The 19180-nt window shown below is 37.8% G+C and overlaps 1 protein-coding gene across 1 annotated transcript in view; it reads left to right on the top strand.

Annotated features, from left to right (window-relative positions):
- The window catches only part of greb1l (GREB1 like retinoic acid receptor coactivator), a 135827-nt gene extending 119500 nt beyond the window's left edge, over positions 1-16327 (top strand). Inside the window, exons 28-33 of the mRNA XM_060824035.1 lie at positions 1456-1621; positions 3062-3289; positions 8198-8339; positions 10185-10385; positions 14685-14823; positions 15475-16327. Of these exons, the coding sequence (XP_060680018.1) occupies positions 1456-1621; positions 3062-3289; positions 8198-8339; positions 10185-10385; positions 14685-14823; positions 15475-15638 (1040 nt within the window). The 3' untranslated portion in view covers positions 15639-16327. The remainder of the gene's footprint in view (positions 1-1455; positions 1622-3061; positions 3290-8197; positions 8340-10184; positions 10386-14684; positions 14824-15474) is intronic.
- Positions 16328-19180: the final 2853 nt, after the last annotated feature.

Consider the following 19180-nt stretch of genomic DNA (forward strand, 5'->3'; position numbering starts at 1 on the left):
CCCAGCGTTTTGGCTAGCAGGATTGCTCTTGTAATTCTACTGGGCTACAGCATTAATGAGTATTCATAATATGTTAATTGAATGCAAAATGGTTTCCATAAAGACAGAAAAGTCACTTTAAAAGTTTTCAGAATTTAAAAGCATACTTCAACCCGCCTTGGGGAAACTGAATTGTGCCTCCCACCCGATTAAGCTCCCCCTTCTAAATGCTCTGAGCAAATCCTGAAAATTATTTACTTCTTCAATTTTGGTTTCAGTCTGCAAGCAGCATTGTATTTTGTTGTGATTTTGGACCATCTCCATCGATCATTCGTACTTTTGAAGTTGTCCTAACTGCACAATCTCAAGAGAATATAAAGTTTTGCTTCACCATTCCAGAAGGCATGTCCAAATGTCTAAAAATAAGACCACAGGAACTAGTGAGAGTGAGCCTTTCGATTCCACAGCCAACTTTGTGAACACACACTCAAGCAATTTGTCTGTTAGGTCAGGAAGGAGGACTTCATAAAATATTTCAGAACCATGCCAGTATTGGTGCATAAGTTGAGGGAGACTCAAGCTCAATTCAAGAACTGGTGTTTTCCTCAAGGGATGCAAAACCAAGTTCAGAATTGCTTCTGGGTCTTGAATCCACCCCTAGAGGAGTTGGGTTAAGGATGGGATGATGCAACCACATTGCAACTTTCATAGGAGAGCTCCATTTAATTAGAATGGAGACAGGCTCCCATCCAATTAATGATGATCGGTGAACTCCCAAGCTGGAGGACCCATCAGAATCCATCCAGCTTGACTAGCAGCAGCCATCAAGAAAGGGAATTTCAAATCATAGGCATTCTCCCGCGACCTTTTTGAATTCTTTGATAATAAATAGATTTAGTAATCAGGCTACCATTGTCATTGCTGCACCCAAATTGGCCCGTCTTCGTGTGGGAAAGTGTAAAGCAACTGTAAAATTAAGGTGTTAATGACCTTGGTTGGCATACTATCTGCAGGGCTAATTTCTGAACTATGCCCAATCTGGCTGCAAGTTCAGTCCCAAAAATGTCTGACTCCAGCTTCAGCTTAAAATGGTTCTTTTGGGTGGCAAACATGAAAGCCCACTTCCCCAAGGTTTGTCCCAATCGAACTATATCCTATTTTTCTCCCCTCCTCCTCCACCTCCTCTCCTGACCGTCTCCCCACCCCGAATGCCAGCAGTTAAATAAAGAAAATGCCCTTTTTATGTCAAGGAGAAACATTAATCTATTGCAGATCACTTAACAGTAATCGTACTCCATTAATTTGAAATGAGAGAAGAGTACAGCTACAATTTGTAGTGATGGTTAATTATTATTTTTTTTCCACTTAATATAATGCTTTGAACAATAGCAATCTTAACAATCCTTTTTCTACAATTATTCAGAATATTAGATTAGCAAATTGTGTAATTCATTGTTTAAATTCTGGCCTCTTTAGGTGCTGCCCACTTTCTAATCAAAGAACTTTCATATCACAATTTGGAATTGGAACGAAACCGTCAAGAAGAGATGGGCGTCAAACGACAGTGTGTGTGGCCATTTATACTTGTCATAGATGACTCTTGTGTCCTTTGGAATGTTCATAATATATCAGAATCAGACAGGTAGGAAAGACAAATAAAGCACTCTATTAATGGCAGAATATATTTATTTAGAGAATTGCTTCTTTGCTTGCAGGTTTCTTGTTTCTCAAGCTGAAATGATAGAGAGCAATAGAATACATAGCAGGGACCTCCTACTGTGATTATTCCTTTTTCCTTGCTGGGATTTTTATTTCCTGTTGACCTGCAACAGTTAAGACATGGAATAAAGCAAAATTAAAGGAATAATTGCAAACTTTTGAAATGCATGACAAGGAAGTCAAAAGCTATCAAGCAAAAAGGTTCAGATATGTATTCTTTGATGAACGAACATATATGCTTTTGGTCTGATCCACAGCATCACTTAAATGCTCTGTAAGAACTTCTAACAGTGGTTTACAACAAAGTGTCTGCAAATCTGTAAAGCTAAATATAGGCCTTGATTTTCTGATCTCTGGATAGTTGGAAACTGGACATGCTACAAAGTTACACATTGGGACCATTCTCCAAGTTTGTGTGCTGACTCTATGGGAATTGCATAGGACGTTAAAACATCCATTGGGCAATTCTGCACCTCCCAGAATACTGTACAAAGGTCTTCAACATTTAATTAGGGTCCGACACTTGGGAGAGAAATGATTTGCATAGCTGAATAATTACCCAGGAAATCCCAGACAGATTGAAACCATGTCTAACAACTAGATGATGGTTCAGCTTTGTAAATACCCCATGAAGTACCTCTTCCATATCCACTGAACTTCAGAGGTTCAAATGCTTTCCATTTTGGATATCACATCAAATATTTCTAGGTTAGGCATTGCAGAACAAAATAAAAATTACTAATTGTATTTGTTTTCTGCTTTTAATAAGACATCCTAAGATGCTTCACAGGAACACTGTGAAGCCTAAATCTTTGAGCCCATAAATAAAATTGATAAAATACTTTTTTGGATTCCCTCATAGAGACTGTCCCACCCATCACTGGTTGAATATCAGTTGTTGGAGGATGGTGGAAATGAATGCCCTCGCGGACATTAATTGGTGGATGAGACAGGAAGACCGTCTGCAGGGCTTCTAGCCCTGGCTTATTTGGGGCAAAGGTAGGAGGCAATGAGGTACTCATTCAACACCCTCCTGCCTGATTAAATTCTCTCTCCTCCAAGTTTGCCTCGAAAGAGAGCATTAAATCCCACTCCTAGTGTCCAAATAAAGGTTAGAGGATCTTCATATAAGCACCTTCTTGCTTCTCTCTGAAACGTCTAAAACAAATTTAAAGATAAATTGTTTTGAAATTATTATCTAGACAAATGCTGCAGTCATTTTCAGAATAATAAGTTGTCATAGACAGGAATCAGAAGAAGTTTATTGATTTTATTGTTAAGAACTGCTGTGTGTTAGGAATGTGGACATGTAAAATGAAATGGCTGTGTGCAAGTTTTTGACCAACAGATTTTTTTTAAACAGTGAAACCAAGGAACCCATAGTTTCCACAAAGAACGTTTCCTTGAAGACTGTAATGCTGCACATTGAGGCCACACCAAAGATTACTCATTATGCACTCTGTGGAATTCAAAAATGGAACAGCAAGCTAAATGCTAGCAAATTGAGGATGCCATTCTCTCGCTGTCACATACATGACTTTATACTGTTGAATGTTGATCTGACACAGAATGTACAATATGATCTAAACAGGTAAGTTTCAATGAACTCATAGGATTTTATCAATTGTTTATATTTTTAAAAAATCAACTTCCATTGAAGCCAAGGTTCAAACCAAGTTAGTTTTACAATAAATCGTTTTTTCAAGTCAAATACAAAAATTGAGAGAGAGAGCAACAGAAAATAAAATTGATCATGAGATGAGGGTCTTTGTGTTATCATGGTTTAATGAACAACCATTATAGTTTATTTGTGTAAATGAGGTTTGGCATTGGACTTCTAAGTCTTGTCACTATACAACTTAATTCAGTTAATTGTTTCAAACTGCATAGCTGACAATTGTTTTGAGATATGTTTGCAGGAAAGAAGTGGTGAGGCTTTGAGTTTGGCAGCCATCTCACAAAAGAACAGGAGAATTGATCACATTTGTTTTCAAGTGACCCCGGACTGTGATTTGTGTAAAGCATTTAAGTTATTATGGTATTTGGGGCTAAGAAAATTCTGACAAAAGTTTTGTTCTGTAGCCAGCACATTCTGAGGTTCTAACTCCTGCTTGCACTGCATATTTTGGTCAAATTGTGACTTGGTCAAGAATTAGAATGTTGGCAAGGGCTGAAGTGAGCAGCAAACTGGCCTGAACTGGGAGCATAATTTATTCTAAGTCTCAGATTTAATCTGCATGCCTCCAGCCAGTTACCTGTTTGCCATGAGTGAATTCTCAAGTGGCAAGAGATCGGTGACAGATTGACAGAAATGTTCCTGACACTTCTGTAAGTTGTGGGATGAAGTTTTGGAATGGTGGCAAAGCCTTTACTAAGTTTTCCACAATAGTTTCTCTAATCTAGTTTAAAAAGCAACTTATCCTAAATCTCAGAACCTGTTCATTTACAAAAGGAGTCCGAGAGACACTGAGAGCAATTGATTCAGCCCTGAGCACAGAAATGTGTGGGGACAAAGTAGATTGGTTAGTAAATGCTCCTTACTTGGCTGCAAAATCATCCCAGTCTTGCTCATTATCCTCCACCCTTAGCCATTCTTCCTCAAAGCTCATCCATGCCTCTTAAAATCCCTTTCTTCATATTCCCTCGACCAATCAATATTTCTTCCATGGCCTGATGCATCCTCGATACCCTCTCTTACTGTATTCATTACATGCAGGTTTGGAAAGTCTGTCAAGACCTTCAAATACTCCTGAAACGAACAAAATAAGAAAACCTCTTTTGATAGTGTTTGTTTAAACATTTGCTTCTCTTACAATCTTATTAAAGTTAAACAGAGTCATCCGTAGTAAAAATGTGGGAGACTGAAGGGCTCTGGCCCGAAACGTCAAATTTCCTGTTCCTTGGATGCTGCCTGACCTGCTGTGCTTTAACCAACAACACATTTTCAGCATTGTGATAATGTCACTGGACTAGTAATTCAGATGTCGAAGCCAATGCTCTGGTAGCATGAGTTCTTACCACACCATGGCAACTGGTGGAATTTAAATTGAATTCATGAATCTGGAATTAAAAACAAGACCAATGCCAACCATTATTATTTGTCATTAAAAGACTCTGATTCATTAATCATTCACTTTCCTTCTTCAACAGAAGAGTATCTGCCTTCCTAGTTCATCTTGTCTATATGTGACTCCAGACCCAAAGCAATAGGGTTGACTCTCAGTTGCTGACAGGAGTGTCTAAGCAACTTATTCAGTTCCATCAGTCTTCTACAATATCTAAGAAAAGGAATAAAGTTGGACAGACCACCCAGTGTCATGGTGGGCACTATTGATGACAAACCCAGCCTGTTTACCCTGCAAACCCAACCTAATGTCTGGAAACTAGTGACAAAATTGGGAGAACTGTGTCGCAGACTAGTCAAGCACCAGCCTGACATAATCATACTTACGGAATGATACCTTACAGACAATGTCCATGACCATCCCACCTCAGCTGGAGACACAATAGGATACAATTAGGAGGGATTTGCCCTAGGGTTCCTCAATATTGACTGTGGGATCCATGTGGTCTCATGGCATTAGATCAAACATAGGCAAGTAAACCTCCTGCCTGTTCCCCACCTCAGCTGATGAATCAACATTCCTCCATGTTGAATACTACTTGGAGGAAGTAATGAAGGTGGCACGGACAGTGGGTGACTGTTTTCAATGTCCCTCTCTAAAATATGTGGTTGTTAAAGAGGTAGGTAGAGTTTTGAAATATCCAGAGTTGCTCTGAGGAGCTGACACAAAAGAGAATTTGAGCCATGGAGTATAACAGCCATGGTGTATAACAGCCATGGTATTATATACCTGTAGGCTAGTTTCAAGCCGTGTATTATCTTGTACGTCTCTATTAAGTCTCCCCTTAATCTTCTAAACTCCAATGAATATAATCCCAGGATCCTCAGCCGTTCCACTCTCCCAACCTGTCTAGATCCTTCTGTAGCCTCCCCACTTCCTCAGTATTACCTGCCTGTCCACCTAACTTCGTATCATCGGCAAACTTCGCTAGAATGCCCCCAGTCCCCTCATCCAAATAATTAATATATAATGCGAATAGCTGTGGCCCCAACACTGAACCCTGCGGGACACCGCTCGACACCGGCTGCCATTCTGAAACAAGGGAGTATGAAACATACTCCTATTTCTTATGTTTTTATCGCCACAAACATTTCAGTAACACCAGTAATGACTGACCTCACAATTTCCTAAAGGACATAATCCTTAGATTGGGTCTCTTCTTTCCATAAGACCATAAGACAGTGGAGTGGAAGTAAGGCCATTCGGCCCATTGAGTCCACTCCGCCATTCAATCATGGCTGATGGGCATTTCAACTCCACTTACCAGTGTTCTCCCCATAGCCCTTAATTCCTCGATACAATAAGAATCTATCAATCTCGGCCTTGAAGACATTTAGCGTCCTGGCCTCCACTGCACTCCGTGGCAATGAATTCCACAGGCCCACCACCCTCTGGCTGAAGAAATGTCTCCGCATTTCTGTTCTGAATTGACCCCCTATAATTCTAAGGCTGTGTCCACGGATCCTAGTCTCCTCGCCTAATGGAAACAATTTCCTAGCGTCCACCCTTTCCAAGCCGTGTATTATCTTGTACGTCTCTATTAAGTCTCCCCTTAGTCTTCTAAACTCCAATGAATATAATCCCAGGATCCTCAGCCGTTCCTCATATGTTAGACCTGCCATTCCAGGGATCATCCGTGTGAATCTCCGCTGGACACGTTCCAGTGTCACTATGTCCTTCCTGAGGTGTGGGGACCAAAACTGGACACAGAACTCCAAATGGGGCCTAACCAGAGCTTTAGAAAGTCTCAGTAGCACAACGGTGCTTTTATATTCCAACCCTCTTGAGATAAGAGACAACATTGCATTCGCTTTCTTAATCACGGACTCAACCTGCATGTTTACCTTTAGAGAATCCTCGACTAGCACTCCCAGATCCCTTTGTACTTTGGCTTTACTAATTTTCTCACCATTTAGAAAGTAGTCTATGCTTTTATTCTTTTTGCCAAAGTGCAAGACCTCGCACTTGCTCACATTAAATTCCATCAGCCATTTCCTGGACCACTCTCCCAACCTGTCTAGATCCTTCTGTAGCCTCCCCACTTCCTCAGTATTACCTGCCTGTCCAACTAACTTCGTATCATCGGCAAACTTCGCTAGAATGCCCCCAGTCCCCTCATCCAAATAATTAATATATAATGCGAATAGCTGTGGCCCCAACACTGAACCCTGCGGGACACCGCTCGACACCGGCTGCCATTCTGAAAAAGAACCTTTTATCCCAACTCTCTGCCTTCTGTTAGACAGCCAATCCTCAATCCATCCCAGCAGCTCACCTCGAACACCATGGGCCCTCACCTTGCTCAGCAGCCTCTCGTGTGGCACCTTATCAAAGGCCTTTTGGAAGTCTAGATAGACCACATCCACATCATGGGAAAGGCCAATTTTCATTAGGCCAGATAAGATTTGACCAAAGTGAACTAGGAGCAGGTACTTTTAGGTAAATCTGTGTTAGAATAGTGGTATGCATTCAAAAAGGAAATAGGGAGAGTACTGGGTCAACATGTTCCAAAGCAGAAAGGATGGGAGCCACAAATCCATGCAATCCCTGGATATCGAGGGATATTCAGGATTGCATAAAGAGAAGAAAGGAGAACGTGGCAGATACCCAGGCTTGAAACAGCAGAAGCCCTAGTGGAGTATAGAATATGCAAAGAAGAATGTTATAAAGGGAAATTAGGAGAGCAAAATGGGACATAAAAGAATAATGGCAAGTAAAGTAAAAGAAAATCCTTCGTTACTAAAAGTAAAAGGAAATCTTGAGAAAGAGTAGAGCCCATGACGGACAACAGTAATAATTTATGTATGGAATCTGAGAACATAGTGTTCTAAGTGAATGCTTTGTGTTGGTGTTCACTAGTGAGAGGGATGATATGGGTATAGAAAACACAGAGAAGGACTTGATACGATTAAGGAAGTTAGCATAGCAGAGAGGAGATTCTGAGTGGTCTGTTAAACTTAAAAATAGATAAATCTCAAGGGCCAGATGAATTGTATTGCAGGTTTTTGAGTGAGACAAGGAAGGAAATGGCAAGGAGTTTGTCAATAATTTTCAGTTTCTCCCTGGCCACAGGAGAGGTGTCAGTATTAATCAGTGTATCTACACCACAGTACTGCAGCAGTCAAAGAAGTGGCTCATCACAATCTCCCAAGAGCAGTTAGGGATGGCAGTAAACAAAGACCTTGTCAGCAATGAAGTCATGCAGTGAAGGAAGAAAAGTCAGAGTAGAAATAAATTGAAATACGTTTGCCTTCCTGGTGTCTGAAATTCTTATCCCCTTGAAAAAGGGGATTGATTATTCAGAACTCTGTAGCTCAATTTGTATCCTTGTACAAAGAGAATTTCACTGTAAGTGACTCCTCTGCTTCTTATAGGTATACCTGTGAAGACATTGACTTCAACCTACGGACAAACAGCAGTGGTTTACTTATTTGTCGATTTAATCACTTTAGTCTCATGAAGAAATGCATCCAGGTTGGAGGGCATAAAGATTTTGTCATAAAACCAAAGATTATGGTAAGGAATAGTAAACAAGGGCGTGATGCTCAACAGGAATATGTTAAACCTGACTTGCTTACTCTTGCAAGAAGTTAAAGTGAACCATCAGTATGTGTCATCAAATGTTAAAAATGTGTGAAAGGCAAATTGCTTCATTGTAATCAAGCAATTTTGGGATGTCTAACTACGTAAATGATGCACAATATAAGTGCAAATTGTTTTAATAATGAATGGAAGATTAAAGGTAATCTAAAATTTAGGATTTTCACGATCGAATGCCCTGACTCAACATCATTTTGCCATTTCTATAGGAGACATCCACATGACCTCTCTCATTCTCTATCATCATTCTAATGGAGTTCTGAGTAATTTTGTGTGGTTTACCAATTTCCACTACAAACCATATTGGAATGACCAAAACCTAATTCAGACAAGGTTTTGATTCTATTCGCTGAGAACTTATAATTATTATCATTGACAATCATTGTGAAAAGAAAGAACTCCCAATAATCTATTAGTACTTATTACTAACAACTAGCTATTATTAAAAATTCTCAACACATTTCCCTTCTATCATATTTAAATTCTTCCTCGAAACTAGAGAAGGCTTATTCCTTTTGGACCACCATAATGCTTCTCAAGAGTAGTCATAGGTAAGGCTGGCAGTAAGCAGTTGATTCCTGGTTATTCATAAACTTTAAAAAGAGCTCAAGTATTGGTGCAAGGTTATAAACAGTATTATATTTTTTATTGCTGTTGGATTTTTTTCTATACAGAGGACAGTGAGATGGAGTAAGTTAGTAAGTGCATTTCTATCCATTAATGGAACCTAGAATTGAATCCAATGATATTTGAATATCTTCTTACTTCCTTTCAGCTATAAGGGTGTTATTTGGATTTTGCGCATTCCCCACTTTGTTGTTTGTGAATGCGTCATACAAATCTCCTCAGGTTAATGCAGAAAAAGAGGGAGATCAGATCCTAAACCAATCTGCAAACTTTGACATAACTAATGACCAATCATCCAAAAAAGTTGCCTCAGTTTGCTAAATGTAAACAGCAGAGATCCCTCAATAGCATGGCCGTTTATTAGGTATTGCCATTTCCATTTAAATCTGTTTTACTCATTCTTAATTGTTTCACTGTCATTTTCATTTTGCATCACTATTTTCCTTACTAAAACTTGAAATTCTAGCTAATAATTTAATTTCAATTTTCTTATAGGCTGGAGAAGATTTTGTGTTATCTTCCCCCACTAGGAGGCAATTCTTTTGAAATGACTGCTTCCTTAAAATTGCAGCAGTAGCCTTTTAAGTAATGTGATTCTCATTCCTTGGGTGTCTGTAGTAACACATCAAATGCAAGGTTCAGGCTGTAATGACGCCATTTAAATCTTGCACCTTTTTCTTCAACAATAGTTTATATTTAAGTCTACAAAGTCTACAATAAGTTTAAATTTAAGTCTACAAAAGTGTACATATTCTGATTTTTCATTAGCCATGCAATAAAACTTACACTTCAACCAAATATTATATCAAGGTCCCTGAGAATACTTATTGCAATATATGGATGTTTCTAATTAATTGTCTAAACTGTTAAAGTCCGAATTCTACATTTGCAGTTAATGAACTATTTTCATGTTTTCTTTGTTTTCCATTACAGGAAATAATTTATTGTTCTGAACATCTCTACATATTTTACTGATTTATTTATTTGTGTAAGGATTAAGTACTTAGATTGCAGGGGTCTCATTGTGCTGTAATATATGCAAGAAGAAACCATCGCGGAACTTTGGACTAATCACTAGTAACCTAGAAACAATTAAGTTTCCTGCCTGACAACAATCTTTTCTTTGTGTGACAGGTGTCTGAAAGCCTCAATATCATTTCTGCCTCTCAGTATGTCTGTGCTCCAGATAGTGAAAGCACAATGCTAGCTGCTCCAGCCCAGTTTCTCCTGGAAAAGTTTCTTCAACATGCCAGTTACAAACTCTTTCCTAAAGCTGTACACAATAGCAACAACCCTGTATTAGCCATTGATTGCTACATAAACCTTGGTCCTGAGGTGAGCCTTTGCTAAAATAGTTTACTGCAATAAACTGATATTGACCATGCAATAAACTTGAATGTGAGAAGCACATTCCACCATATATACTTAATGTACGTATTTGTAGGTGTAGCATTTGCCATTCCACTTGATCTATCTGGTCATCAGCATCAAATAGCTTAACATTGCATTCACAAGTTAATTCCTGGACATTGAAGATTTAATTATTTAATAACATTAATCTATTAAATTAGTATTACAATTAATTAAACCAAGCTTAATAGTATTTTGGTGGTACAGAATTTGAACTTCGCTGAAAAATACACTTTTTTTGTTAAAGCTGTTCATTTACATTCATCAGAACAATTTTGAAGAATACCAATAAAAGGGAAAGCTAAAATGAATACTGAATTGGAGGAGGGTACTTACTGATTGGCAAGTGAACTCTAATTGGTAGATGCATTGCCTTGGAGAACATAAGAGTTTAAATTTTAAACCAAGCAGGTTGACTTTGATTGGTCAGTTCATTGCCCAGAGAAATGAAGAGGCAAATGGCTATCACCTATATTGTTGAGTTGAAGCAGACACATTCCATACCCATGTTCTTTTGTCTGTAAAGTATATTAATTAAAGTAGTTTCCAGTACACACAAGCATGTACACTTTTGGCCCAACCGACAGGTCTAAATTGGGTTATCGTGTAATTTCTCATACAGCCATGATTAACCAAACATTGTCCAATTGCAGAATTTAATCTGTTATTGTCAGTGCAAGCTGGTTGGGTATAGTCAGGAACCTTGCTTGTTGTGAACATCCAGAGGGAAATGCTATTTTGTATGATGTACCAGTCTTTGGGGCTATGGCCTAAATCACAGCCATACTGAAACTCATATATCACACTATTCAGTTGTGTGAAAGGCAGACTTTATGGCTACATCCTCTTAGTGGTGGATGCCATTCATGTTGCTGTTGCACAGTTGGAATATGAAACACTTTGCTCCACATGGTGGAATATTCAAATGATGCCTTTTTTTGATGTTCTAGTTGAGAAATCTGTCAGGGGGTTGCCTATCTCTGTCTATTCTGATAGTCTCTTTATTGGTCAGTATACTCATTGAGATTCCTACAGTTCATGCATAACATTATTGACCTATTTTGCAACCTCATAAATATGATGAACAAATACCGTGATGCTGACATAGGTATCCCGCAGGACAATGACAGCCCTCATCATATCATTTCTTTGTGTATATCATGTAAACTCATGGAATACTCTAAAATGATCACTCTTGGTCTTGAAAAGTACCCAGACTATTTCAGATAAGATATATCAAAATTTGAGAAACAGGTTGAGCAAGCTGTTTCACGCTGCTGCTGTGCAATAGCAACATGAAAGTTCATCTTTATCAGGATTCAGCCATCAAGCTAAAATAACATTCTGGCAACACACAAATAAGTGATGTGGTATATGAATTTCAGTACCACTGTGATGCCAAGTATGTAGATCATATTTCTTAAAGACTGGCCAATAATAACAAACAGCAGATCTCTTTTCCTGTTTACAGCTAGCAAGGTACGGACCATACCCAACCAGTCCACTCATGTAAAACTCAGAGCATAATGACAACATTACAAGTAATTCTACAATTTGACAAATAACTAATTAATTTGCTGTTGAATCTTGAATGAGCGAAGAATTAAGCTGACAGATGATTTAGGATTGTCAGTTGGACTTTCTGTGTGGTGCACCTGCTTGTACTTGAATTGTTAATTCATGGGGTCCTGCTCTTTGTAGGTAGAAAGAACATATGAACGCACTGTGCCTGTTTCAGCTCAACAAAATAGGTCACAGCCATTTGCTAGTTTCCTTTCAGTGACCCGATGAATCAGAATTAATCCATTAGAATTGAAATATAAGCAAAGCCTGCAGTTAACAGACCTTCATCACTAACTGCTGTGTTTTCCATGGAAACATCTCTGCAAATCAAGATTCCACTTGTCAACCAACCAGCATTCTCCCTTCATACAGTATAGATGGTAATCTTTCCTTTAATTGGTACTCTTGCAAATTGTCCTGATGAGTGCAAGATGAAAAGCTCTTATAAAATTTGTCTCTTTTCAGTAATACATAAACTGTAATGGATAGCAGACAAGTTTCTTTTTATAAACTAATCATTTGATCCCTTGTTTATATAACTTATTAATATACATTTTCAGACTAGCTATTCAGTGTAGCTGTATTTCAATTGCACCTAATACTTCAATACTTACGCTCTACTCTCCAGCATTGTAAGTGTTGTTACAAACACAAGCATTAAATCTGTTTTACAGTAGGATATTTATTATTTTAAACGACTTTAAGGAAGATCGTGCAAAGATAGCTCAGTTAAATAGTTTGGCTTAAACCAAGTATGAGGGTTTATTTCTGGAAGAATAGAATTGATATGTAAAGACATTTTGCTAAAGGTGTATCGGATCTCTTTCAGACCACACTTGTGGTATTGTGTACAGTTCTGGTTACCAGATCATTAAAGGGACGTAGATGAACCATGAAAAGAAACTGGAGAGGTGCAGAAAGATTCACAAGGATGGTACCATTATTACGAGCTTATTCCAAGAGGAGAAGCTAACCAGCTTTGGTCTTTTGACCTTTGAAAGAGGCTTTATGGATAACTGAATAGAGGTCTCTAAAATTATTGAAGGTATTAATAAGACAGATACAGAGGGCAGAGATTTTGCTTTGGGAATCTGCCCTGTGGGGTGAAAAATTACTACTGTTTAAAGTTTTATTTGGAGCACCTTTTCCATTGGCACGGAAACATTTGCTATGGAAACAGGTTCCCATATCGATTTAGAATGGCAGATGGATTCTTGAAGCTTGAGGGCCAATCAGAGGCTTCCAGTTTCAGAGACGTAGTAGGCTGCAATTACTTGAGCTTTAACATAAAGGTTCCCCTCTCACCACTATTTAAAAATTTAATCATTAGCTGGAAAAGCAGTCAACCCATGAATGTGGAGTAAAAGAATTGCCTATACAGGGTTATTTTGGCTACAAGCAAGGAGGGCTTGTGGGTCTGCCTGGTATTGTAACATCACAGTCTGCTGATGTCCAACTTCAGATTACTGCCCTAATTAAGGCAAATGATCTGCTTTAATCCATGAAAGCAAACTAGAAAATCCCACTTGGCGACTTTTGGCTGTCATTTAAAAAATTATTTCACAGAATGTGGCACCACTGGCCAGGCCAGCATTCAGTTACCTGTTTGATAAACATGCAGACCTGTATAAGAACTTTATCAAGTTGACTGATAACTCATTTTTAAGTTTGCCAGTGCTGCTCCTGGCATATCCTCCTGTAATCTTCATTGAATTAAACTGGATACCACAACTGATTGTAATGGTAGAGTGGGGGATAAGCCACTCTACCATTACAATCAGTTGTGGTATGCAGTTTAATTCAATGAAGATTACAGGAGGATATGCCAGGCCATTAGGTAACAGGCTGTAATCGAATACAATTCTGTTATTGTTGATGGTCTACAGCTTCAGACCTGAATAGCTAGATACTTTTGAAATTTAGCCCATTTAGCACATGGTGGTGCCACACAATATTATGGAGGGTACTCTAGATGTGAAGACAAAACTTCATCTCTGCTAGGACTGTACACTGGTCACAATTTCCAATGCTGTCATATGCCACTGCATCTGAGACAGATAGATTGCTGAGGATGGCATCGAGCAGATTTTTATCTCTTGTTTGCCTCATCAACAGTCACAGGCCCCTCCTAGTGGCTATCTCCTTCAGAACTCAGTTAGCTCTGTTTGCAGTGGTGCTACTAAGCCTCATTAGTGATGAATGTTGAAGTCCCCATTTAGAAAATATTCACCCCTTTGCTTCCTTTTCACCCTCTTTGCTTCCTCCAACTGACAGTCAACATGAAGCAGTACTGGAGGACTGATTCGTCAGTTGATGGGCTTTGTAGATCAATAATAATTCAAGTCTTTTTTTCCTGTCAATAAGGCAAATGTTGGGAAAGGAGTACATTGACCATCACCAATATTTTCTGGCCCCATATCCCATTAATGGAGGCCACGAAATCCTGTCCAGAGGTTGTTTCCAGATTGTAGGGCATTGTCATCAATATAAGGTAGTCACTAAGAAATGAAATTCAATTGGTTCTGACATAACCACGATAGTTGGACTCAATGACTGGTACTGTACTGTATATTATTAGTGATTGTATGTTAGCAAGAAACAGATATTCCATTAAGATCCAACAGTTACATAGTTAATATTTCTGATATTTCTAATTCTTAGATTTCTGTGTGTTACGTAAGTTCACGACCTCACTCGATTAACATAAAATTTGAGGAGGTTTTGTTCAGTGGACTTCTACTCTACCTCTGTGACTCATTCGTTGTTGCCGACTTTCTCAAGAAATTCGTGTTTCTTAAAGGTAATAGATTATCTGTTCTTTCTTACATATATTTTCTGACTTGGAAAATAAAGGATGGTCAAGGAAGGAGATTGTTTACATTTGTTTGCCTTTATTTGATGAGTGACTCTTATTTCTCATTCTGAATGTCCAGAGACAGCATGGTATGGAAACAAAACTTAGATTGCCCCTTGTCTGATAATCTTCCAAACAAATTGACTGTGTTCATATATTTATCCAACTTATCAAGGGCAAAGTAACAATTTTGGCACAAGGAATTTTACTTCCAAATTATGAATAATGTAGGCTTATTTACTACTGAAAAGAACATTTTGAATTTAAAAAGCTTGTTCATCTCTGAGATGTATTATCTTGTCCTCCATGGTCTAACTTCTTCAAGTTGTAGACATTATCTTCTCTGTCTTGATCCTTAATCTGTTTCATGCTGGGACAAAGTATCACTTCACTTCAGCTGCTGCCTCAAGTGAACAGTTAGTCAATGGGATTGATTATGCCCATTACTTATTCCTGTCCCTAAAATATAACTGCACTGTGTTTGAAAATATCTTTAACAGACCTCGACCTCTTGTTTTGTGTGTGTGTAGAAGATGAACTTTGAAAATTTTCTTTTTGTGAAACCATAAGTTACCATTACTCCTTTTGCAATTAAAGGTGCCACACTTTGCATGATTTGTCAAGACCGAAGTTCATTACGTCAAACAATTGTTCGCCTGGAATTGGAAGATGAATGGCAGTTCCGGCTGCGTGATGAGTTCCAGACAGCTAGCAGCAGTGATGATAAGCCACTTTATTTTCTTACTGGACGGCATATTTAAATTAACTTCAGATGGCAAGAAACAATAATTACAGGTGATGGGTGGCACTAATAACAGTTTGATAAAGCACAATTTATAATTCCATGGAAGGGTAATGTGGCACAATTGTGTAGAAAAAGCATATCGAAATTAGGTCACTTTAACAAACGATTATATCAGAACAGAAACATAGTCCTCAGAGATGAGAGGGTGATGTTCTGACATCAGTAACTCCAGAAAAGAGTTAATTTTGTGATTTGTGAGGAAAACAGCTTCACGTATGACTTGGTACATCGACCTATTCAACGTGGCAGACAAAAAGCAGTATGAGCTGCAGAATGTGTATATGTCCATCATAGGTTTGACCAGTGCTACTCATTTTAAAACAAGTTGCAAGTAGACCTGGATCAAAGCAGAATGAACAACTCTTAATAGAAATACTTCGTTTGAAAGGAATGAAACCAAAGCAGTGGAGTGAAAGGAATTGAAGACTGTATGTTGAAGATTCTCCACGTCACCATTCTGACTGTATGTATTTACAGTTAAGCTCAGGGGTTTATATTTAGGTGACGCTGGAGAGGAGTCACTCGTAATCATGCTAACTATTCTCTTAATTTTTGTTGTGTATGATTTCATACTTACTTGCTGTAATACTTCACCCTTAAGGATTTTTTTTAAAGAAAGCTCACATTTCTTTTGAACATTTCAATCTGAATGCATTGGTAGGGAAACTGCAAGATTTAATTATATGATGTGGGTGTTGCTATAGATTTGATGGAATCTTGATTAGAACCATTTCTGACTGCACACAATGCAGGTATAGGTTAATCTGTAATTTCATTTAACTAAAATGTTTTTGTACTCTCTTGTGTAACCTCCCCAAGAGTACTTTTTTTATATATTGCACAGATGGTTGTATGCTTTTGCTTACACTTACAGCATTGTTTTCATTGGATTCTAATTTCATGCAAATTGCTATTAATAATACATTGAATTAGTTTTTGGTTGGCTGAATGTGCAGTCTTGACATGTTGAAAATCAACATCTTTTCTATTTTAAATGTTAAATGCTGTTAAGAGGTTGAGGCATTCTGCATTTCAATTTCTTTTTTGTACAACACATGAAAAGAGTAAATATGCACTCATATCACGTCTTAATGTTCCCTTCTGTGTTGACTGTAATGTGTCTTTTTAATACTTTCATTATTTTTAAGAGATGCTCTGTAGGGATATAAATGAAAGTAAACATTAATTTAGCTGTAGTTCATCCACATGATCACTGTGCAACACAATTTCATGTTGACTATTTCTTGTAAATGATACAGCAGTCATGTCACCTACAGATCTTCTATAATTCGTATGAGATACAGGGATAATATCAACAACTTGGAAAAAATAAAAACAGTTGTATGAAACTTTGAAATTAATGATGGCCCCATAAAGCTGATAATTTGTACTTGTATTGCGAAATGTAAAATCACGACTGTTGACACACAAACAAAAATATTAGAATAAAAACATTGCAAATTGACATTTATAGAGAAAAATCAACACATTTTTATATTATAATTGGAAAGTGTCTGTACAATGTTAAATTTAGACCATACAGGTATTAGCCTGCCAGCAGCAATATTCGTGTGCACTCATAGCTAAGGTGGACATTGAGATTGCAGTTGAGTGGAAAAAAATCATTATTAATGAGAGAACTTATAAAGAAACCACATTATTGTAAATATTACAATTAGAAGCGAACACCTATCTTTTATTTCAGTGTAGTTCTCTCTCACTTTGCACTGTAAGCAATTCCTTGTTTGAACTTTCACAACAATAATAATTACAGAAGTTTTTCAACAGTTATATCGACTCAGTGTATGTGAGCTTTATACAAAAGATATAGCCTTAGGGATTTATGGATTTTAAAGGATCCATGATATTGGTGTTGGGAGATGGATTATAGTAACATAAAGGGCAAGTCTTATTGTCACAGATCTCAGGTACCTTTGTATTACATGAATGTATTGCTGAAGTTCAAATTTCACTGGCAGGACATAATGCTACAATTTGCTTGCTATGGGCTGAGAATAGAAGTCACTAAATGAACTTTTGACCTCTACATTGTAAGTACTTGGTTTATATGTAAACTTGCAATAGGCTTTGTTTGAATCATATCTTGTTCTTCTTAATCTAACCTTCAGTAATCGTGAAATCAATATATTTTGCTGTGCTTGGCAAACTGTCATGGTATAGCACCCAGTCTTGTCACTGAACTTTGTGCATTTTATCATTGAATGTATGCTGTGTTAGCTAGAACAACATTGTAAATTCACTTTTAAATTTGTAGTACATAATATAAATTCTTCTGCATTTGTTGTACTCTTAACGTACAGTGAACAAGTTAGACAGGCCAATTGGAAAAATAAGTGGAAATTCAAGTTTCAGGCTGGAGTGATAACTTTCTGTTCTCGTTCTGCTAAGGCTGTTCTCACACAGACATCTGCTGTTTTTCTTGCAGGTAATTTCCCAGTATATTGCGTGTAGTGAACGTGAGGTATATTTTTTATAAAATATATTGATTTTGCTACATGCTATGCAGGAAATTTTTCCAAATGTTGGAATGTATTATTTTCACCCTACCGATCTGCATTGGAAGTATTCAGTTGCTTAGTACAGTTGTTTTCTATTTCATTTAGATCTCACTTTTATTTTGTTCTTTATTGCATTTCCAGTTTCAAACAACATATTAGTACCTTAAAGTCATTCTTACCATAAACTACAACTACTCCTATTCAAAATAGCACAAGACACCGAATTGTCACTTTTCAATTTCAAAGCCTGCAATGAAGATGTTCAGTTGGAGAGGAAATTCTTAGACTAGAAAAGGAAGAACTAGTCCATGCATTTTTTTCGTCCTTCACAAAATCTTCCTTGAAAGAATAGCATGAAGATAATACTGCTTATCATGTAGTTGCTTTCAAACATAAAGCATCTAAAATTACTTCCATGTGGTTCTCAAAAGCATACAATTTGAGAACACTTGTAAATTTTGAATCATATGGTATTCAGCATTGACATGATTAAGTGATGTAACTTGATTTAACTGTATTCTGAGTTTTAATTGAAAATATTGCAAAAATGCAACAGATCATATTAATACCACAAAAAAGTGATTCTCCATTTCTGCTGTAACTCTTCATGTTAGCAGCCAGTACTATCTGTAAATGGTGGAATCTCCTGACACCCAAAGAAACAGGGGGAAACTCATCCTGGTTGAAACCGATTACCCTAAGCCATTTGGCATTTCAAGGAGATGGTGATACTTCTAGCCCTCGGTCAATAGTAGTTCCACCTTCAGCTGGCAGCCAATCTGACTTGTCCCAACAGCATCAGAAGTTGAAATGGATTAAGTCCTGAACCAGTTAAGTGTGGTGGTCTCAGGGTTAGCATAGGGCATGAGGCCTGGATGTTGGGTAATAGGGAGGTTAGAGGCTATTGGAAAGATAGGGATGGCAGGTGGGAAATCCAACATTGAAGAAGTCACAGGTGGAGGCACCACCTTCTTCCTAA

The sequence above is a fragment of the Hemiscyllium ocellatum genome, chromosome 4 (genome assembly GCF_020745735.1).
Source record: "Hemiscyllium ocellatum isolate sHemOce1 chromosome 4, sHemOce1.pat.X.cur, whole genome shotgun sequence".
NCBI classification, from domain to species: Eukaryota; Metazoa; Chordata; class Chondrichthyes; order Orectolobiformes; family Hemiscylliidae; genus Hemiscyllium; species Hemiscyllium ocellatum.